Source organism: Hemibagrus wyckioides, linkage group LG05 (genome assembly GCF_019097595.1).
Source record: "Hemibagrus wyckioides isolate EC202008001 linkage group LG05, SWU_Hwy_1.0, whole genome shotgun sequence".
Classification (NCBI taxonomy): Eukaryota; Metazoa; Chordata; class Actinopteri; order Siluriformes; family Bagridae; genus Hemibagrus; species Hemibagrus wyckioides.
In genome coordinates, this window is record NC_080714.1 from 1,656,960 (window position 1) to 1,679,258 (window position 22,299).

A 22,299-nucleotide genomic window follows, 5' to 3' on the forward strand; every position below is an offset into this window, starting at 1 on the left:
CATTCTGTTCAAGGAAGGAATTAAAGGCAGTTTGGGAAAATCTGCACTTTGCTGATAGCGTTACTCGGAATAACAGCCGCCTGAACATATCACCGAAAGTTCCATTAAGAGGCTCAAGTTTACTCCACATTGAGGGCAACTTTTTCAGCACAACATCAAAGATCAAGCCTGCACCAGCCGGGAATCGAACCCGGTTCACAAGAATGGGACTCTTGCATGATACCACTACACCACTGGTGCCTTTCCGACCAGTGGCAATGGCTAATTGGCAGAACATTTAGTGATGAGGCCCTGCATAAAACAGTAAAGGTTGTTGAACTAAAGGGCAGTTGGCAGTTTCTTAAGTCCCTGATGGGACTTGAATCCACAATCCTCAGCTCCGAATGCTGATACCTTGTCATTTAGGAGCTTTTCTTGCTAACATATAGAATCTCGCTTGAATGCTTGCAAGACATAATTGCTTTCTCTCTTCAAATTGATTGCTAACATTCACTGCAACTCTTCAGACTTTTCCCAGAAGGACCTGGAAAGCAACAAATCAGCACAATGTTCTGTGCAGGCCAGAAATTCAAGAAAGCTCAGAAGCACTTGAAACTTGCGACTGCCACAAGATTCTGGAGACCCTGGACTTGAACAAGCAGAGTGTTATGCTCATGACAGGCTGGATCAACATTTACCCTGTCAGATGATTTAGTGATGAGGACCTGCAGGGTACAGTAGTGTTTCTTAAACTAAAGGGCAGTTTACAATTTCAAATTGACCCAGATGGGACTCGAACCCACAATCCTCAGCTCCGAAGGCTGATGCCTTATCCATTAGGCCACTGGGCCCGTACAGCAGCCTTTCTTGCCACGCAAACATAAGGACAAGCCTGCACCAACCGGGAAGCCTGCATCAAACCCAGTTCACAAGACGGGGAATCTTGCATGATACCACTACACCACTGGTACCTTGTGGTAAAATGTCAGAACATTTGGTGATGAGGCACTGCATAAAACAGTAAAGGTAACGCTTGCTTGACCAGGCACAGCAGCACACTGCAAAATTATTCCTTTGTTCAATTATGCAAAACACACAATCCTTGTGAAAAAAAATTCTGTGCAACGAAGGAATTAAAGGCAGTTTGGGAAAAGCTACACTTTGCTGATAGCATTACAATTTGGCTTGGAATAGCAGCAGCCTGAACATATCACTGAAAGCTCCATTAAGAGGCTCAAATTTACTCCACATTGAGGGCAACTTTTTCAGCACAATACCGAAGATCAAGCCTGCACTCGAACCCGGTTCACAAGAATGGGAATCTTGCATGATACCCCTACACCACTGGTGCCACTGGTAGCATTGGCTAATTGGCAGAACATTTAGTGATGAGGCCCTGCATAAAACAGTATAAAGGTAACCTTTGCTTGCCCAGCCGCAGCAGCACACTGCAAAATTATTCCTTTGTTCAATTATGCAAAACACACAATCCTTGTTCCCCACACAGACCATTTGGATCGCGAACTTCTTGCGGACCAGACAGAGTTGTCGGCGATTCTTCCTAGTGTGAAGTCATGCAGTGTGTAAGCTCCTGTCGCCGATCCATGGTGCAATGTGAACACAGCAGCGACTGAATGCACCCCCAGATAGTCGTGCACTGTGAAAACAAGGGTGATCCGACGACTTTGAAAATCGTGCAGTGTGAACTCGGCATAGAGGGCAGTTGGCAACTTTTTAAGACCTAACTATAAGTTGACCACTCCAACCCACAATCCTCATCCCTGAAGGCTGACAATTGAACTATTAGGCCTCCATTTTGGGTTTTCTAGGTCCATTTAGATGTCTTTCTTTTCACACCTGTGCTAGAACATATCACAAATGTGATGAGTACCCACAGGGAACAGCTTACATTGCTGTAAGCTGACCCAGATGGGACTCGAACCCACAATCCTCGGCTACGAAGGCTGATGCCTTATCCATTAGATATTGATTGTCCAAAATGATCGTCCACATTCGCTGCAATCCTTCACCATTGTCCCGAAGGATCTGGAAAACAGCATTTCAGCCTTCTTCGCACAAGACTTTGAAAACAACACCCCCCTCCCAAAACTTTCTGTGCGAGGAAGGAATCAAAGGCAGCTTCCTGTCTGGCAGCAGCTTGATTGAAATGATTGTCCTCATTCACAGCAATCCTTCACCATTGTCCAGAAGGATCTGGAAAACATTTCAGACTTCTTTAAACAAGACTCCAAAAGAAAAAAAGAGAAAGAAAAAAAAAACATTCTGTTCAAGGAAGGAATTAAAGGCAGTTTGGGAAAATCTGCACTTTGCTGATAGCGTTACTCGGAATAACAGCCGCCTGAACATATCACCGAAAGTTCCATTAAGAGGCTCAAGTTTACTCCACATTGAGGGCAACTTTTTCAGCACAACATCAAAGATCAAGCCTGCACCAGCCGGGAATCGAACCCGGTTCACAAGAATGGGACTCTTGCATGATACCACTACACCACTGGTGCCTTTCCGACCAGTGGCAATGGCTAATTGGCAGAACATTTAGTGATGAGGCCCTGCATAAAACAGTAAAGGTTGTTGAACTAAAGGGCAGTTGGCAGTTTCTTAAGTCCCTGATGGGACTTGAATCCACAATCCTCAGCTCCGAATGCTGATACCTTGTCATTTAGGAGCTTTTCTTGCTAACATATAGAATCTCGCTTGAATGCTTGCAAGACATAATTGCTTTCTCTCTTCAAATTGATTGCTAACATTCACTGCAACTCTTCAGACTTTTCCCAGAAGGACCTGGAAAGCAACAAATCAGCACAATGTTCTGTGCGGGCCAGAAATTCAAGAAAGCTCAGAAGCACTTGAAACTTGCGACTGCCACAAGATTCTGGAGACCCTGGACTTGAACAAGCAGAGTGTTATGCTCATGACAGGCTGGATCAACATTTACCCTGTCAGATGATTTAGTGATGAGGACCTGCAGGGTACAGTAGTGTTTCTTAAACTAAAGGGCAGTTTACAATTTCAAATTGACCCAGATGGGACTCGAACCCACAATCCTCAGCTCCGAAGGCTGATGCCTTATCCATTAGGCCACTGGGCCCGTACAGCAGCCTTTCTTGCCACGCAAACATAAGGACAAGCCTGCACCAACCGGGAAGCCTGCATCAAACCCAGTTCACAAGACGGGGAATCTTGCATGATACCACTACACCACTGGTACCTTGTGGTAAAATGTCAGAACATTTGGTGATGAGGCACTGTATAAAACAGTAAAGGTAACGCTTGCTTGACCAGGCACAGCAGTACACTGCAAAATTATTCCTTTGTTCAATTATGCAAAACACACAATCCTTGTGAAAAAAAATTCTGTGCAACGAAGGAATTAAAGGCAGTTTGGGAAAAGCTACACTTTGCTGATAGCATTACAATTTGGCTTGGAATAGCAGCAGCCTGAACATATCACTGAAAGCTCCATTAAGAGGCTCAAATTTACTCCACATTGAGGGCAACTTTTTCAGCACAATACCGAAGATCAAGCCTGCACTCGAACCCGGTTCACAAGAATGGGAATCTTGCATGATACCCCTACACCACTGGTGCCACTGGTAGCATTGGCTAATTGGCAGAACATTTAGTGATGAGGCCCTGCATAAAACAGTATAAAGGTAACCTTTGCTTGCCCAGCCGCAGCAGCACACTGCAAAATTATTCCTTTGTTCAATTATGCAAAACACACAATCCTTGTTCCCCACACAGACCATTTGGATCGCGAACTTCTTGCGGACCAGACAGAGTTGTCGGCGATTCTTCCTAGTGTGAAGTCATGCAGTGTGTAAGCTCCTGTCGCCGATCCATGGTGCAATGTGAACACAGCAGCGACTGAATGCACCCCCAGATAGTCGTGCACTGTGAAAACAAGGGTGATCCGACGACTTTGAAAATCGTGCAGTGTGAACTCGGCATAGAGGGCAGTTGGCAACTTTTTAAGACCTAACTATAAGTTGACCACTCCAACCCACAATCCTCATCCCTGAAGGCTGACAATTGAACTATTAGGCCTCCATTTTGGGTTTTCTAGGTCCATTTAGATGTCTTTCTTTTCACACCTGTGCTAGAACATATCACAAATGTGATGAGTACCCACAGGGAACAGCTTACATTGCTGTAAGCTGACCCAGATGGGACTCGAACCCACAATCCTCGGCTACGAAGGCTGATGCCTTATCCATTAGATATTGATTGTCCAAAATGATCGTCCACATTCGCTGCAATCCTTCACCATTGTCCCGAAGGATCTGGAAAACAGCATTTCAGCCTTCTTCGCACAAGACTTTGAAAACAACACCCCCCTCCCAAAACTTTCTGTGCGAGGAAGGAATCAAAGGCAGCTTCCTGTCTGGCAGCAGCTTGATTGAAATGATTGTCCTCATTCACAGCAATCCTTCACCATTGTCCAGAAGGATCTGGAAAACATTTCAGACTTCTTTAAACAAGACTCCAAAAGAAAAAAAGAGAAAGAAAAAAAAAACATTCTGTTCAAGGAAGGAATTAAAGGCAGTTTGGGAAAATCTGCACTTTGCTGATAGCGTTACTCGGAATAACAGCCGCCTGAACATATCACCGAAAGTTCCATTAAGAGGCTCAAGTTTACTCCACATTGAGGGCAACTTTTTCAGCACAACATCAAAGATCAAGCCTGCACCAGCCGGGAATCGAACCCGGTTCACAAGAATGGGACTCTTGCATGATACCACTACACCACTGGTGCCTTTCCGACCAGTGGCAATGGCTAATTGGCAGAACATTTAGTGATGAGGCCCTGCATAAAACAGTAAAGGTTGTTGAACTAAAGGGCAGTTGGCAGTTTCTTAAGTCCCTGATGGGACTTGAATCCACAATCCTCAGCTCCGAATGCTGATACCTTGTCATTTAGGAGCTTTTCTTGCTAACATATAGAATCTCGCTTGAATGCTTGCAAGACATAATTGCTTTCTCTCTTCAAATTGATTGCTAACATTCACTGCAACTCTTCAGACTTTTCCCAGAAGGACCTGGAAAGCAACAAATCAGCACAATGTTCTGTGCAGGCCAGAAATTCAAGAAAGCTCAGAAGCACTTGAAACTTGCGACTGCCACAAGATTCTGGAGACCCTGGACTTGAACAAGCAGAGTGTTATGCTCATGACAGGCTGGATCAACATTTACCCTGTCAGATGATTTAGTGATGAGGACCTGCAGGGTACAGTAGTGTTTCTTAAACTAAAGGGCAGTTTACAATTTCAAATTGACCCAGATGGGACTCGAACCCACAATCCTCAGCTCCGAAGGCTGATGCCTTATCCATTAGGCCACTGGGCCCGTACAGCAGCCTTTCTTGCCACGCAAACATAAGGACAAGCCTGCACCAACCGGGAAGCCTGCATCAAACCCAGTTCACAAGACGGGGAATCTTGCATGATACCACTACACCACTGGTACCTTGTGGTAAAATGTCAGAACATTTGGTGATGAGGCACTGCATAAAACAGTAAAGGTAACGCTTGCTTGACCAGGCACAGCAGCACACTGCAAAATTATTCCTTTGTTCAATTATGCAAAACACACAATCCTTGTGAAAAAAAATTCTGTGCAACGAAGGAATTAAAGGCAGTTTGGGAAAAGCTACACTTTGCTGATAGCATTACAATTTGGCTTGGAATAGCAGCAGCCTGAACATATCACTGAAAGCTCCATTAAGAGGCTCAAATTTACTCCACATTGAGGGCAACTTTTTCAGCACAATACCGAAGATCAAGCCTGCACTCGAACCCGGTTCACAAGAATGGGAATCTTGCATGATACCCCTACACCACTGGTGCCACTGGTAGCATTGGCTAATTGGCAGAACATTTAGTGATGAGGCCCTGCATAAAACAGTATAAAGGTAACCTTTGCTTGCCCAGCCGCAGCAGCACACTGCAAAATTATTCCTTTGTTCAATTATGCAAAACACACAATCCTTGTTCCCCACACAGACCATTTGGATCGCGAACTTCTTGCGGACCAGACAGAGTTGTCGGCGATTCTTCCTAGTGTGAAGTCATGCAGTGTGTAAGCTCCTGTCGCCGATCCATGGTGCAATGTGAACACAGCAGCGACTGAATGCACCCCCAGATAGTCGTGCACTGTGAAAACAAGGGTGATCCGACGACTTTGAAAATCGTGCAGTGTGAACTCGGCATAGAGGGCAGTTGGCAACTTTTTAAGACCTAACTATAAGTTGACCACTCCAACCCACAATCCTCATCCCTGAAGGCTGACAATTGAACTATTAGGCCTCCATTTTGGGTTTTCTAGGTCCATTTAGATGTCTTTCTTTTCACACCTGTGCTAGAACATATCACAAATGTGATGAGTACCCACAGGGAACAGCTTACATTGCTGTAAGCTGACCCAGATGGGACTCGAACCCACAATCCTCGGCTACGAAGGCTGATGCCTTATCCATTAGATATTGATTGTCCAAAATGATCGTCCACATTCGCTGCAATCCTTCACCATTGTCCCGAAGGATCTGGAAAACAGCATTTCAGCCTTCTTCGCACAAGACTTTGAAAACAACACCCCCCTCCCAAAACTTTCTGTGCGAGGAAGGAATCAAAGGCAGCTTCCTGTCTGGCAGCAGCTTGATTGAAATGATTGTCCTCATTCACAGCAATCCTTCACCATTGTCCAGAAGGATCTGGAAAACATTTCAGACTTCTTTAAACAAGACTCCAAAAGAAAAAAAGAGAAAGAAAAAAAAAACATTCTGTTCAAGGAAGGAATTAAAGGCAGTTTGGGAAAATCTGCACTTTGCTGATAGCGTTACTCGGAATAACAGCCGCCTGAACATATCACCGAAAGTTCCATTAAGAGGCTCAAGTTTACTCCACATTGAGGGCAACTTTTTCAGCACAACATCAAAGATCAAGCCTGCACCAGCCGGGAATCGAACCCGGTTCACAAGAATGGGACTCTTGCATGATACCACTACACCACTGGTGCCTTTCCGACCAGTGGCAATGGCTAATTGGCAGAACATTTAGTGATGAGGCCCTGCATAAAACAGTAAAGGTTGTTGAACTAAAGGGCAGTTGGCAGTTTCTTAAGTCCCTGATGGGACTTGAATCCACAATCCTCAGCTCCGAATGCTGATACCTTGTCATTTAGGAGCTTTTCTTGCTAACATATAGAATCTCGCTTGAATGCTTGCAAGACATAATTGCTTTCTCTCTTCAAATTGATTGCTAACATTCACTGCAACTCTTCAGACTTTTCCCAGAAGGACCTGGAAAGCAACAAATCAGCACAATGTTCTGTGCAGGCCAGAAATTCAAGAAAGCTCAGAAGCACTTGAAACTTGCGACTGCCACAAGATTCTGGAGACCCTGGACTTGAACAAGCAGAGTGTTATGCTCATGACAGGCTGGATCAACATTTACCCTGTCAGATGATTTAGTGATGAGGACCTGCAGGGTACAGTAGTGTTTCTTAAACTAAAGGGCAGTTGACAATTTCAAATTGACCCAGATGGGACTCGAACCCACAATCCTCAGCTCCGAAGGCTGATGCCTTATCCATTAGGCCACTGGGCCCGTACAGCAGCCTTTCTTGCCACGCAAACATAAGGACAAGCCTGCACCAACCGGGAAGCCTGCATCAAACCCAGTTCACAAGACGGGGAATCTTGCATGATACCACTACACCACTGGTACCTTGTGGTAAAATGTCAGAACATTTGGTGATGAGGCTCTGCATAAAACAGTAAAGGTAACGCTTGCTTGACCAGGCACAGCAGCACACTGCAAAATTATTCCTTTGTTCAATTATGCAAAACACACAATCCTTGTGAAAAAAAATTCTGTGCAACGAAGGAATTAAAGGCAGTTTGGGAAAAGCTACACTTTGCTGATAGCATTACAATTTGGCTTGGAATAGCAGCAGCCTGAACATATCACTGAAAGCTCCATTAAGAGGCTCAAATTTACTCCACATTGAGGGCAACTTTTTCAGCACAATACCGAAGATCAAGCCTGCACTCGAACCCGGTTCACAAGAATGGGAATCTTGCATGATACCCCTACACCACTGGTGCCACTGGTAGCATTGGCTAATTGGCAGAACATTTAGTGATGAGGCCCTGCATAAAACAGTATAAAGGTAACCTTTGCTTGCCCAGCCGCAGCAGCACACTGCAAAATTATTCCTTTGTTCAATTATGCAAAACACACAATCCTTGTTCCCCACACAGACCATTTGGATCGCGAACTTCTTGCGGACCAGACAGAGTTGTCGGCGATTCTTCCTAGTGTGAAGTCATGCAGTGTGTAAGCTCCTGTCGCCGATCCATGGTGCAATGTGAACACAGCAGCGACTGAATGCACCCCCAGATAGTCGTGCACTGTGAAAACAAGGGTGATCCGACGACTTTGAAAATCGTGCAGTGTGAACTCGGCATAGAGGGCAGTTGGCAACTTTTTAAGACCTAACTATAAGTTGACCACTCCAACCCACAATCCTCATCCCTGAAGGCTGACAATTGAACTATTAGGCCTCCATTTTGGGTTTTCTAGGTCCATTTAGATGTCTTTCTTTTCACACCTGTGCTAGAACATATCACAAATGTGATGAGTACCCACAGGGAACAGCTTACATTGCTGTAAGCTGACCCAGATGGGACTCGAACCCACAATCCTCGGCTACGAAGGCTGATGCCTTATCCATTAGATATTGATTGTCCAAAATGATCGTCCACATTCGCTGCAATCCTTCACCATTGTCCCGAAGGATCTGGAAAACAGCATTTCAGCCTTCTTCGCACAAGACTTTGAAAACAACACCCCCCTCCCAAAACTTTCTGTGCGAGGAAGGAATCAAAGGCAGCTTCCTGTCTGGCAGCAGCTTGATTGAAATGATTGTCCTCATTCACAGCAATCCTTCACCATTGTCCAGAAGGATCTGGAAAACATTTCAGACTTCTTTAAACAAGACTCCAAAAGAAAAAAAGAGAAAGAAAAAAAAAACATTCTGTTCAAGGAAGGAATTAAAGGCAGTTTGGGAAAATCTGCACTTTGCTGATAGCGTTACTCGGAATAACAGCCGCCTGAACATATCACCGAAAGTTCCATTAAGAGGCTCAAGTTTACTCCACATTGAGGGCAACTTTTTCAGCACAACATCAAAGATCAAGCCTGCACCAGCCGGGAATCGAACCCGGTTCACAAGAATGGGACTCTTGCATGATACCACTACACCACTGGTGCCTTTCCGACCAGTGGCAATGGCTAATTGGCAGAACATTTAGTGATGAGGCCCTGCATAAAACAGTAAAGGTTGTTGAACTAAAGGGCAGTTGGCAGTTTCTTAAGTCCCTGATGGGACTTGAATCCACAATCCTCAGCTCCGAATGCTGATACCTTGTCATTTAGGAGCTTTTCTTGCTAACATATAGAATCTCGCTTGAATGCTTGCAAGACATAATTGCTTTCTCTCTTCAAATTGATTGCTAACATTCACTGCAACTCTTCAGACTTTTCCCAGAAGGACCTGGAAAGCAACAAATCAGCACAATGTTCTGTGCAGGCCAGAAATTCAAGAAAGCTCAGAAGCACTTGAAACTTGCGACTGCCACAAGATTCTGGAGACCCTGGACTTGAACAAGCAGAGTGTTATGCTCATGACAGGCTGGATCAACATTTACCCTGTCAGATGATTTAGTGATGAGGACCTGCAGGGTACAGTAGTGTTTCTTAAACTAAAGGGCAGTTTACAATTTCAAATTGACCCAGATGGGACTCGAACCCACAATCCTCAGCTCCGAAGGCTGATGCCTTATCCATTAGGCCACTGGGCCCGTACAGCAGCCTTTCTTGCCACGCAAACATAAGGACAAGCCTGCACCAACCGGGAAGCCTGCATCAAACCCAGTTCACAAGACGGGGAATCTTGCATGATACCACTACACCACTGGTACCTTGTGGTAAAATGTCAGAACATTTGGTGATGAGGCACTGCATAAAACAGTAAAGGTAACGCTTGCTTGACCAGGCACAGCAGCACACTGCAAAATTATTCCTTTGTTCAATTATGCAAAACACACAATCCTTGTGAAAAAAAATTCTGTGCAACGAAGGAATTAAAGGCAGTTTGGGAAAAGCTACACTTTGCTGATAGCATTACAATTTGGCTTGGAATAGCAGCAGCCTGAACATATCACTGAAAGCTCCATTAAGAGGCTCAAATTTACTCCACATTGAGGGCAACTTTTTCAGCACAATACCGAAGATCAAGCCTGCACTCGAACCCGGTTCACAAGAATGGGAATCTTGCATGATACCCCTACACCACTGGTGCCACTGGTAGCATTGGCTAATTGGCAGAACATTTAGTGATGAGGCCCTGCATAAAACAGTATAAAGGTAACCTTTGCTTGCCCAGCCGCAGCAGCACACTGCAAAATTATTCCTTTGTTCAATTATGCAAAACACACAATCCTTGTTCCCCACACAGACCATTTGGATCGCGAACTTCTTGCGGACCAGACAGAGTTGTCGGCGATTCTTCCTAGTGTGAAGTCATGCAGTGTGTAAGCTCCTGTCGCCGATCCATGGTGCAATGTGAACACAGCAGCGACTGAATGCACCCCCAGATAGTCGTGCACTGTGAAAACAAGGGTGATCCGACGACTTTGAAAATCGTGCAGTGTGAACTCGGCATAGAGGGCAGTTGGCAACTTTTTAAGACCTAACTATAAGTTGACCACTCCAACCCACAATCCTCATCCCTGAAGGCTGACAATTGAACTATTAGGCCTCCATTTTGGGTTTTCTAGGTCCATTTAGATGTCTTTCTTTTCACACCTGTGCTAGAACATATCACAAATGTGATGAGTACCCACAGGGAACAGCTTACATTGCTGTAAGCTGACCCAGATGGGACTCGAACCCACAATCCTCGGCTACGAAGGCTGATGCCTTATCCATTAGATATTGATTGTCCAAAATGATCGTCCACATTCGCTGCAATCCTTCACCATTGTCCCGAAGGATCTGGAAAACAGCATTTCAGCCTTCTTCGCACAAGACTTTGAAAACAACACCCCCCTCCCAAAACTTTCTGTGCGAGGAAGGAATCAAAGGCAGCTTCCTGTCTGGCAGCAGCTTGATTGAAATGATTGTCCTCATTCACAGCAATCCTTCACCATTGTCCAGAAGGATCTGGAAAACATTTCAGACTTCTTTAAACAAGACTCCAAAAGAAAAAAAGAGAAAGAAAAAAAAAACATTCTGTTCAAGGAAGGAATTAAAGGCAGTTTGGGAAAATCTGCACTTTGCTGATAGCGTTACTCGGAATAACAGCCGCCTGAACATATCACCGAAAGTTCCATTAAGAGGCTCAAGTTTACTCCACATTGAGGGCAACTTTTTCAGCACAACATCAAAGATCAAGCCTGCACCAGCCGGGAATCGAACCCGGTTCACAAGAATGGGACTCTTGCATGATACCACTACACCACTGGTGCCTTTCCGACCAGTGGCAATGGCTAATTGGCAGAACATTTAGTGATGAGGCCCTGCATAAAACAGTAAAGGTTGTTGAACTAAAGGGCAGTTGGCAGTTTCTTAAGTCCCTGATGGGACTTGAATCCACAATCCTCAGCTCCGAATGCTGATACCTTGTCATTTAGGAGCTTTTCTTGCTAACATATAGAATCTCGCTTGAATGCTTGCAAGACATAATTGCTTTCTCTCTTCAAATTGATTGCTAACATTCACTGCAACTCTTCAGACTTTTCCCAGAAGGACCTGGAAAGCAACAAATCAGCACAATGTTCTGTGCGGGCCAGAAATTCAAGAAAGCTCAGAAGCACTTGAAACTTGCGACTGCCACAAGATTCTGGAGACCCTGGACTTGAACAAGCAGAGTGTTATGCTCATGACAGGCTGGATCAACATTTACCCTGTCAGATGATTTAGTGATGAGGACCTGCAGGGTACAGTAGTGTTTCTTAAACTAAAGGTCAGTTTACAATTTCAAATTGACCCAGATGGGACTCGAACCCACAATCCTCAGCTCCGAAGGCTGATGCCTTATCCATTAGGCCACTGGGCCCGTACAGCAGCCTTTCTTGCCACGCAAACATAAGGACAAGCCTGCACCAACCGGGAAGCCTGCATCAAACCCAGTTCACAAGACGGGGAATCTTGCATGATACCACTACACCACTGGTACCTTGTGGTAAAATGTCAGAACATTTGGTGATGAGGCACTGCATAAAACAGTAAAGGTAACGCTTGCTTGACCAGGCACAGCAGCACACTGCAAAATTATTCCTTTGTTCAATTATGCAAAACACACAATCCTTGTTCCCCACACAGACCATTTGGATCGCGAACTTCTTGCGGACCAGACAGAGTTGTCGGCGATTCTTCCTAGTGTGAAGTCATGCAGTGTGTAAGCTCCTGTCGCCGATCCATGGTGCAATGTGAACACAGCAGCGACTGAATGCACCCCCAGATAGTCGTGCACTGTGAAAACAAGGGTGATCCGACGACTTTGAAAATCGTGCAGTGTGAACTCGGCATAGAGGGCAGTTGGCAACTTTTTAAGACCTAACTATAAGTTGACCACTCCAACCCACAATCCTCATCCCTGAAGGCTGACAATTGAACTATTAGGCCTCCATTTTGGGTTTTCTAGGTCCATTTAGATGTCTTTCTTTTCACACCTGTGCTAGAACATATCACAAATGTGATGAGTACCCACAGGGAACAGTAGTCATTTAAGAACTGAAGGGCAGTTTCTAAAGACATTGCTGTAAGCTGACCCAGATGGGACTCGAACCCACAATCCTCGGCTACGAAGGCTGATGCCTTATCCATTAGATATTGATTGTCCAAAATGATCGTCCACATTCGCTGCAATCCTTCACCATTGTCCCGAAGGATCTGGAAAACAGCATTTCAGCCTTCTTCGCACAAGACTTTGAAAACAACACCCCCCTCCCAAAACTTTCTGTGCGAGGAAGGAATCAAAGGCAGCTTGGGTAAATTTGGACCATGCTGATTCCACTACAGAAATAGCAGCAGCTTGGAGCATATCACAGAAAGTTCCATCAAGAGGCTCAAATTGACTACACAGTTATGAAAACTGGGAATCTTGCAGGATACACTACACCACTGGTGCATTGTGGCCAGAGTAAAATGGCTACTTGTCAGAACATTTAGTGATGTGGTCCTGCAGAAACCAGTAAAGGTTGTTGAACTAAAGGGCAGTTGGCAATTTCGTAAGATGTAACAAGAAGTTGACCACTGCAACCCACAATCCTCATCACTGAAGGATCACCCTTTACCCATTAGGCCTCCATCTTTGGCTTTCTAGGTCGATTTAGATGTTTTGCTTGCTCACACATGTGCTGGAACTTATAACAAATGTGATGAGGAGCATCAGGGAACAGTAGTGGTTTTAGAACTAAAGAGCAGTGGGAAGTTTCTAACAACCTCACTGTAAGCTGACCCAGATGGAACTCGAACCCCCAATACACAGCTCAGAAGGGGTTAGGGGTCGCTCGGTGCATTTAGGTGCATTTTTTGCTCACACATGAATGCTTTCAGATTGATTGGTAACATTTACTGCAACCCTTCAGACATTTCCCAGAAGGACCTGGAAAGTAACAAACCAATACAATTTTCTGTGCAGGCCAGAATTTCAAGACAGCTCAAAAGCAATTCACTTGAAGGGCAGAGAGTTACGCTCATGACAGGCTGGCTCAACATTTACACTGTCAGATGATTTAGTGATGAGGACCTGCAGGGTACAGTAGTGTTTCTTGAAGTAAAGGGCAGTTTTTACAGACCTATCTATAATTGACCCAGATGGGACTCGAACCCACAATCCTCAGCTCCGAAGGCTGATGCCTTATCCATTAGGCCACTGAGTCTGTCTGGCAACAGCTTGATTGAAATGATTGTCCTCATTCACAGCAATCCTTCACCATTGTCCAGAAGGATCTGGAAAACATTTCAGACTTCTTTAAACAAGACTCCAAAAGAAAAAAAGAGAAAGAAAAAAAAAACATTCTGTTCAAGGAAGGAATTAAAGGCAGTTTGGGAAAATCTGCACTACACCACTGGTGCCTTTCCAACCAGTGGCAATGGCTAATTGGCAGAACATTTAGTGATGAGGCCCTGCATAAAACAGTAAAGGTTGTTGAACTAAAGGGCAGTTGGCAGTTTCTTAAGACCTTGTTGTAAGCTGTCCCTGATGGGACTTGAATCCACAATCCTCAGCTCCAAATGCTGATACCTTGTCATTTAGGAGCTTTTCTTGCTAACATATAGAATCTCGCTTGAATGCTTGCAAGACATAATTGCTTTCTCTCTTTAATGCTTTCAAATTGATTGCTAACATTCACTGCAACTCTTCAGACTTGATGCCACTACATTTCGGATACCCTGGACTTGAACTAGCAGAGTGTTGCTTATGACAGGTTGGCTTAACATTTACACTGTCAGATGATTATGTGATGAGGACCTGCAGGGAACAGTTGTGTTTCTTGAAAAGCAGTTGGTAGGTTTTACGTACCCACAATGCATGAAAGAAACTCTTACACAGTCTGGTCGTGAGGGCTCGAATGCTTTGGTACCTCTTTACAGACAGCAGGAGAGTGATGAGTGTGTGTGAGGGGTGTATGGAGTCATCCATAATGCTGTTGGCAATGCTGTATTGCGAATGCAGCGTGTGGTGTAAATGTTTCCATGACTCCAATGATGTTCTCAGCTGTCTTTACTAACTGCTGCAGGGTCATGGAATTCCCAAACCAGGCAGTGATGCAACTGCTTAGGATGCGCTGCTCAGGATGTCTTTGTAGAAAGTAGAGTAAATTCACCTAACATACCCTCTATCTGGGCCCAGTGGCCTAATTGATAAGGTATCAGCCTTCACAGCTGAGGATTGTGGGTCTGCGTCCCATCTGGGTCAGCTTACAGCAAGGTCTTTAGCAACTCCCCTTTAGTTCTACTGTTCCCTGAATATCCTCATCACATAGATTAAGATTAAGCAAAGACAAGCATTCACAATCATCATTTGAGACACGGAGCAAAATTAGCCTTAGAAAGATCCTCGACTCCACGAACCCCAAGATATATAAAGCTATGGTGGGTAATAAGGAGGTTACAGTTGAGTTGTAACAACTTATTTATTTCGGCCAAATGGCAAGACAGTACATGAAACTTTTTTTTTCTGCTCTTCTCCCTCAATAGGTGTTACTACAACCTGTCTTCCCCCGGGAAACCCGGGCAGGTAACTTGTTAGTTCGCTTTTAACATAACTAACACAACAAGCAAAATCAAATGTCACATGCTGGGACAAAATAATAATGTGCTATAAATAATAATTAAATAATATTCAATTCTAAATTAAAACACATAAATAAATAAATAAATACCTTATGGGTGTACTTCATATGATAATAAATAACATAAATAAATTCACAACTAAGGTTACACATCTATAACTCCACCCACATTATAACTTTTCATATGCTTGTATTTGCACACTATTCAGTTGCTGTTGTTGCTGTTTTAACACATTTCAAACTGCCACCAACTGCTGCTATACGTATATGATTACAAGCATATATGTTATAAGAAATCACTTGTTAATAGTTCTTCTATTTCGCACATTTTTCAGCGCTATGTGTCCTGCACTGTTTTGTGTTGTTTTTTGTATTTGTCTGTTTGCACCAGGTTGCACGCATTGCACTTTATGTAGCTAGGACAACTTTCTGTCCTTAGCTATATGTTGTTTTATGTAGCACCAGGGTCCTGGAGAAAGTCCTGTTTCATTTCACTATGTTCTTTGACAGCTCTATATGGTTGAAATGACAATAAAAGACTCTTGTAACATATCACAGAAAGTTCCATTAAGAGGCTCAAATTTACTCCATAGTTACAGCAATTATGAAGACTTTTTCGGCCCAGCAGAGGACCTGCACTAGCCTTTCCAGCCTAGGACATGGAAAGCAACAAATCGCCACAATGTTCTGTGCAGGCCAGAAATTCAATACAGCTCAGAACTTTTAGGGAGCCTGGACTTGAACCATCAGATGGTTGTTGTCTATGACATGCTGGCTCAACATTTACACTGTCAGATGATTTAATGATGAGGACCTTTTTCTTGTACTAAAGTGCAGCTTAGCTAGCAGTTTAATTAAATTCTTAACTCTGTATAATTGACCCAGATGGGACCCAGATGGGCAGGGAACTAAGGGAATTGACTCAAAAAAAGACTCAAATTTACTCTACAATTACAAAGACTTTTTTGGCACAGCATGAAAGGCTGCAAAGGCCAAGCCTGCAAGCCATGAATCGAACTCAGTTCACCAGAACGAGAATCTTGCATGATAACATTACACCACTGGTGCATAGGGCTAGGAGCAAAATGGCTAATATTCAGAACATTTAGTGATGAGGCCCTGCAGAAAACAGTAAAGGTTGTTGAACTAAAGGGCAGTTGGCAACTTATTAAGACCAAACCAGAAGTTGCCTCAACCCTGAAGGCACACACTTTACCCATTAGGCCTCCATCTTAGGCTTGTTGGGTTGCTTGGCTTTGCTCATTCTAAGCTGACTCAGATGGGAAACAAACACACAATCCTCAGTTTCAAAGGCTGATGCCTTATCTGTTAGGCCACTGGGCCAGGGTGCAGAGCTTGCTAGGTGCTTTTCTTGTTCACACATGCGATAGACTCTGTCTTGAATACTTTCAGGTTAAGCTAACAGTTGACAATTGCAAGCTATAATTAACCCAGATGGGACTCAAACCCACAATCCTCACCTCCGAAAGATCTGGAAAACATTTCAGCCTTCTTCAAACAGGACTTTGGAAGGCAGCAAAGGATGAAGCTGCACCAGCCGGGAATCAAACCCAGTTCACAAGAATGGGAATCTTACATGATACCACTGGTGCCTTGTGAAAAGAACACTGGCTAATTGTCAGAACATTTAAAGATTGTTTAAAAACAGCTGTTGAACTAAAGGGCAGTTGGCAATGTTTTTAAGATGTAACTAGAAGTTGATTACTTCATCCCATATCCCTGAAGGCTGACACATAACCCATTAGGCAGCCATTGAGGTTCCTTTTTTGTTCACAATGCGGAAGCTTCTACAGACCACTGTGTAAATTGACCCAGATTGGACTCAAACCCACAATAAGTTGGCCACTGGACAGGTAAGCAGGGCCTGTTCGGGGCATTTCTTGCTCACACATGCAACATCGTTAACCTTTACTTACAAGCCTTCAGACTTTTTCCAGAAGGAACTGGAAAGATATTGCTGCAAAGTTTGTGCAGGCCAGAAAGCTCAGAAGTTCTGGAATCAGGTTCAGCTTTTGCAATTTAGTGATGAGGACCAGCAGTGTTTCTTGAACAAATGGACAGTTAACAATTCCTTAACACACAGCTAATTGACTGAGATGGGAGTTGAACCCACAATCCTCAACTTCGAAGGCTGTGGCCTTAGCCCTTCAGCCAACGGGCCTGCATAGCAGATGGTTGTTGTCCGTTTAGATGTTTTTCTTGCACCGCAAACAAGCACACTCACCAAAAGAAAGACCTGGAAAACAACAGTTCATCCTTCTTCAAACAAGACTGAAAGCAATGACAGACTTCTTAAGTCTTATGACAGACTTCTTAAGTCTTGACTAGAAGCTGAGGCAGAATGCACTCCAACCTACAATCCTCATCCCTGAAGGCTGACGCTTTGCCCATTATGCCTCCATCTTGGGATTTCTCTCTCCATTTAAATGTTTTTTTTGCTCACACATGTGCTAGAACATGTCATGAATGTGATGAGGACCCGCAGTGAACAGTTGTGGTTTTAGAACTAAAGGGCATTTGGCTGTTTCTAAAGACCAGATAAGACACAACTTGGTTTTTTTTTCCAATACATTCTGCAAACCCTTATACATTTGGCCACTAGACCTGTGCTCTTGTTCTTTAAGATGTTTTTTGGCATCCAGAAGAGAACCTAACCAAGTTTTATTCCTTATTTTCATTTCCACTCTGTTTCCTCAAAAGGCTTCTTTCTCATGTCATTTTAGGCATTTTTGTAAACTGCATATCCAACTTCTTCATTGGGAATGAAGACCTGGACTGTTATATTTAAACACACTAACACAAACACAATTAAAATAAATTGAATCATGAATGGTGAAAATCTGTTCTTGCTAAGTACTCACATTTGCACTTCTTTCTTCCTCTAGGTCATACACACATTGCTCAATATTGCTTAAATTTTAAAATCAAAACCACATTGGCATTTTGTAGTTTGATTCTAAGTTTGCTTCAGTATAAACAAATGGTCTGTTACAAATTAAGGTCAAACAATAGCTTAACTGTTTCCACATTCCCCCTTTGATTTGAAGGAAGAAGTTTGAGGTCTTCACTTCCTTTTCTCCTTTTTTTTATTCCTTGAAAGTAAGTCTTATTCTGAGGTTTGGAGTATCCCTGAATATTAACCTTTATCAGAACTAACTACAGATTTATTATTTGATCTGTCCTTTGAAAGACACTCAAACACCCAATGTTAAGACGTTTGGAAATGGTGCCCTTTATTCAGACAGAACTGGTTTCAGTGGAGAACCTGGCAGTGTTTCTCAATGGCTACCATGTGGCCCATTGAGTTCTACAGAAATACTTTTTCTGTGGTAGATGCTTGTGATTCCATGGAATGTTCACTGCAAGCAGAAAATGGGGAGCAAATTTACATTCCGCTTTCACACATTGTTTAGTTTTATTTTCAGCTGTTTCCAACAGGAGACGATTTAATCATTCATTCATTCATTTTAATGTATTCATGGAGTTGAACTGAACTGCTCTCTGTGCCAGTAATGTCTTTTCAGTGCAGGATATTAATGGACCGTTTGGAAAAATAGGGAAGCCCCCTGCTCCTGTTTCTGGGCTCTGGTCCAGTCAGCCAATTACTTCTCCTGTTTTCCATACAAGTCTAAGGAAACTGGAAAGGAATGAACTGATTCCATAGAGGCGAGTTACTCGATGGTTCGAATCAGAATCTCAGAGGAAATAAGGAGTGCTGTGTCTCACAAGAGCGAAGAAATCTTATCCACCTGTAAAGACAGAGCATGTACTCAAGCATTAACACTGTTCATCAAAAGACTTGATAACATTAGTCTATTCTGCCATTTTTAACCTGGCTATGATCTGATTACTTTACCAGACAAAATATTTCATAAAGACATACGAACCAAACCAACGTTTTGGCAATGTTTTATTGTAAATAAAACAATGGTTAGTTATAAAAGCACCAATAAGCGGCCATTCTGTACTGCGGAAAATACTGCAGTGGGTTTATATGAACCTAAAAAGGTTCCTTTATGTCAAAATGGCCTCTTTATATAAATATAATTACACATAAAGACTAAGTAAGAAATTGAATAACATACACATTATAATAAATAGGTCTATATTTGAGTTTAAATCAAAGAAAAGAAATTAAAAAGATCTCAGGTTCCACTGCCTTTTCATTTGAGACTGGTCATAACCAATCAGCTAAAGAGAGGAGATATTAAAAGGTCAAAGTTATAGTAGCTCAGTTTTATTGAACCAGATGAGTGATTGCACCTTAAAAGAAATTTAAAATAGATTTCTGTGTCCAGGCTTTAAAATGGAAGCTCTTAAAGAAAACCAGCTGTGGATGAAGCTCCTCCCTCTGGGATTCAAACGAGCAGCCGTGCACACAAACAGAGGGATGGCACATATGGAAAAATATATAAACTCAAGAAAGGGATACATTACGACTTGTTATTCAAAGGACACATGAAATCGGAGACTCTAGAAAGAGTTACAGTGTGACTGGAATGTGGTCCAAGTTCCCTGTTCAGATGAAATATAAAGAGCAGCAAAAAGAAATGTTCATCCTCTCTCAACTTCGGATTAAAACTGTCATGTTCTATGTCCAGCAGGGCGGCTCTTTGGTTTTCTTGAGGTTTAATGTGTAATGCGTAATGTATTTTTCTTTCATGTCACTGGGCTGCATCATGTTCTCTTCATGTTTGTGGGTCCAGATGTCCTCATGGACACAGGAGGCAGTTTCAGTCTTCTCAAGTAGTTTCTCAAGTCTTTTGCAGCTCTAAAGTGGTTCAATAGTAGTCTCCATCGTAGTCTCTGATCGGATCATAACCCATCATCTCTTTCATGCTTTCCTCTAAATAGGCAGACATCTCATCTAGGAAAAAAAAAATAAAGATCAACATCTCAAAAAAAGGCTGTAGCATTTCAGTGATTATTAAAAGTCACCCAGTCTGAGATGATGGCAGATGAATCAGATTGTATGATGAAGATCCTCTAGTGAAGCTGAGATTAAAGAAAACTATTGCATTCTGATTACATCATCGCTCAGCATGCAGGCTCGTTAAAACACAAATAAACCCTCAGCCTAACTGTAGCAGTGTTATGCCTGGAGAATAAGAGTGAAGGTGAGGAACAGGAGATCCATTGTGTTGCTCAGTGAAAGAGGATAATATGGAATGGTTTGTTCTTTAAAGAGAGTGTGAGGTTATCAGGATATGTCCACTGGAGTGATCTAGCTATATTCTAAACCATCATCTTATTGTTTATATCAAACATTTCAGACATTGTAATCATTTACATTTACATTTCTGGCATTTGGCAGACTCTCTTATCCAGAGCGATGTACAAAAGTGCTTTAAGTCTCTATCAATAAATACATTAGCTGTCTTTGGTCACTTGGTCAGCATCTGTAATCATACAGTGTAAAGACTGTGTTTCTGTAGTAGCCCGTTACCTGGTGGCAGAATCCCCAGCACTGCCGTGGCTGAGACATTACCCAGGCCATTCCTGGCGATACATCTGTACGTCCCTGAATCTGCGCGAGTCGCGTCCTCGATCTGCAGCCAACTGGACAGCTCATATTTCTGAGGTCCTCCTCTGGACTGTGTAGGATGATGGACATACATACATTTTACATAGCATTGTACAATATGGATTATATTCGCAAACTAAGACATTCATAAAATTTGAAATTGTTTACCTGTACAGATATATGAGGATCATCTCCAGGCAAAACAACCTCCTTTCCCTCTTTCCTCCATTCCACCAGCGCCATAGGGAAGGCAAAGACCTCGCACAGAAACACCGCACTGCTGCCGGTCACGTTCACCAAGTTACGTGGAGGGACTTTGATGACAGGAACTTACCACAAAGAAAGAGAAAAAAGAGAGAGAGAGAGGGATCAGACGAGGGATCATGTTCAGAAGCTATTTCCTCTCTGTAAAGCACTAGAGCCACTTGTGTAGGTCTGGCTGTGCTGCAGTTGTTCAGAGGTCATAAATCTCCCCTCAAAAGCCAGCAGGAAAATTACAGGACCCAGAAAGTCCAAAATTCCCAAACAAGCAGTTAAAAGGTTTAGGGAAGGAAAACAATTGTAAGAGAGCACATAAGTGGTATGGACATGAGGACAAAAAAAAAACAAAAAAAACACAGCAAATAATCAAGAATGATAGTGTAAAGAAATCCTAGACTGTTTATTCATTGATTTAAAGAAAAGATACGCAGAGGGAAATTATTTATTGGATTAATTCTGATCAGAAGGTGTTTTATTATTATTATTATTATTATTATTATTATTATTATTTTCTATAACAGCAGCTCTGACAGAATAATTAAATTCAATTAATTTGTACAGCACTTTTAACAATGGACATTGTCTCAAAGCAGCTTTAGAGAAGTATAGAAACACAATTTTTTTTTTTTAGATTTTTTTAAAGTTACTATTTTATCCATATTTCATCTCTTGAATTGTGGATGCATTATATGACGAATTAAAAACGTGTGGAAAGACTGTTTATAGCTGCAATAACGAACAAGTGAGAACAGGAACATGTTTTAAAGACGTCTGACAAAATTACTAAATTAAAACATTTAAAATGGTAATGGCTGGTAATTTGCTGTGGCAGCTATAATAATAATAATGACTTCGGAGTGGTTAGAGGGCTGTGATGTAAAGTATGATGTTTCTGATCTTGTGATGTTTCACTGAAGGCCACAGCGTGCAGATTAGATTTCTGTAATGGTCAGTGAGTGTTTACTGTGCTCTGATCTCAGTGACGTTTTAACTGTTCAAAAATAAAAAGAGCCTTACGCTGAGGATTGTGATACAGAACATGCAATATGTAGAATTATAATACGGCTATGAATCAGTTATAACAGCCGGGACATGCTCATACCGGTCCTGCACGGCCCGACGCTCGAGT

At 42.8% G+C, this 22,299-nt stretch overlaps 1 protein-coding gene and 13 non-coding genes across 14 annotated transcripts in view; all 14 read right to left on the reverse strand.

The window, feature by feature from the left end:
• Positions 1-169: 169 nt before the first annotated feature.
• Positions 170-240, reverse strand: trnag-ccc (transfer RNA glycine (anticodon CCC)). Its single transcript has one exon. It is a non-coding gene; the product is annotated as a tRNA-Gly (tRNA).
• Positions 241-757: 517 nt separating this feature from the next.
• Positions 758-830, reverse strand: trnar-ucg (transfer RNA arginine (anticodon UCG)). The gene has a single exon. It is a non-coding gene; the product is annotated as a tRNA-Arg (tRNA).
• Positions 831-2,427: 1,597 nt separating this feature from the next.
• trnag-ccc (transfer RNA glycine (anticodon CCC)) lies at positions 2,428-2,498 on the reverse strand. The gene has a single exon. It is a non-coding gene; the product is annotated as a tRNA-Gly (tRNA).
• Positions 2,499-3,015: 517 nt separating this feature from the next.
• Positions 3,016-3,088, reverse strand: trnar-ucg (transfer RNA arginine (anticodon UCG)). Its single transcript has one exon. It is a non-coding gene; the product is annotated as a tRNA-Arg (tRNA).
• A 1,597-nt stretch (positions 3,089-4,685) lies between these two features.
• On the reverse strand, positions 4,686-4,756 carry trnag-ccc (transfer RNA glycine (anticodon CCC)). The gene has a single exon. It is a non-coding gene; the product is annotated as a tRNA-Gly (tRNA).
• Positions 4,757-5,273: 517 nt separating this feature from the next.
• trnar-ucg (transfer RNA arginine (anticodon UCG)) lies at positions 5,274-5,346 on the reverse strand. Its single transcript has one exon. It is a non-coding gene; the product is annotated as a tRNA-Arg (tRNA).
• Positions 5,347-6,943: 1,597 nt separating this feature from the next.
• Positions 6,944-7,014, reverse strand: trnag-ccc (transfer RNA glycine (anticodon CCC)). Its single transcript has one exon. It is a non-coding gene; the product is annotated as a tRNA-Gly (tRNA).
• A 517-nt stretch (positions 7,015-7,531) lies between these two features.
• trnar-ucg (transfer RNA arginine (anticodon UCG)) lies at positions 7,532-7,604 on the reverse strand. The gene has a single exon. It is a non-coding gene; the product is annotated as a tRNA-Arg (tRNA).
• A 1,597-nt stretch (positions 7,605-9,201) lies between these two features.
• trnag-ccc (transfer RNA glycine (anticodon CCC)) lies at positions 9,202-9,272 on the reverse strand. The gene has a single exon. It is a non-coding gene; the product is annotated as a tRNA-Gly (tRNA).
• Positions 9,273-9,789: 517 nt separating this feature from the next.
• trnar-ucg (transfer RNA arginine (anticodon UCG)) lies at positions 9,790-9,862 on the reverse strand. The gene has a single exon. It is a non-coding gene; the product is annotated as a tRNA-Arg (tRNA).
• A 1,597-nt stretch (positions 9,863-11,459) lies between these two features.
• On the reverse strand, positions 11,460-11,530 carry trnag-ccc (transfer RNA glycine (anticodon CCC)). Its single transcript has one exon. It is a non-coding gene; the product is annotated as a tRNA-Gly (tRNA).
• A 517-nt stretch (positions 11,531-12,047) lies between these two features.
• On the reverse strand, positions 12,048-12,120 carry trnar-ucg (transfer RNA arginine (anticodon UCG)). The gene has a single exon. It is a non-coding gene; the product is annotated as a tRNA-Arg (tRNA).
• A 1,755-nt stretch (positions 12,121-13,875) lies between these two features.
• Positions 13,876-13,948, reverse strand: trnar-ucg (transfer RNA arginine (anticodon UCG)). The gene has a single exon. It is a non-coding gene; the product is annotated as a tRNA-Arg (tRNA).
• A 5,373-nt stretch (positions 13,949-19,321) lies between these two features.
• kazald3 (Kazal-type serine peptidase inhibitor domain 3) overlaps positions 19,322-22,299 on the reverse strand; it is a 3,756-nt gene continuing 778 nt past the window's right edge. Inside the window, exons 1-4 of the mRNA XM_058388951.1 lie at positions 22,273-22,299; positions 21,078-21,238; positions 20,832-20,979; positions 19,322-20,252 (exon numbers count right to left, since the gene is read on the reverse strand). The exon at positions 22,273-22,299 is cut by the window's right edge and continues 778 nt beyond it. Of these exons, the coding sequence (XP_058244934.1) occupies positions 20,167-20,252; positions 20,832-20,979; positions 21,078-21,238; positions 22,273-22,299 (422 nt within the window). The 3' untranslated portion in view covers positions 19,322-20,166. The remainder of the gene's footprint in view (positions 20,253-20,831; positions 20,980-21,077; positions 21,239-22,272) is intronic.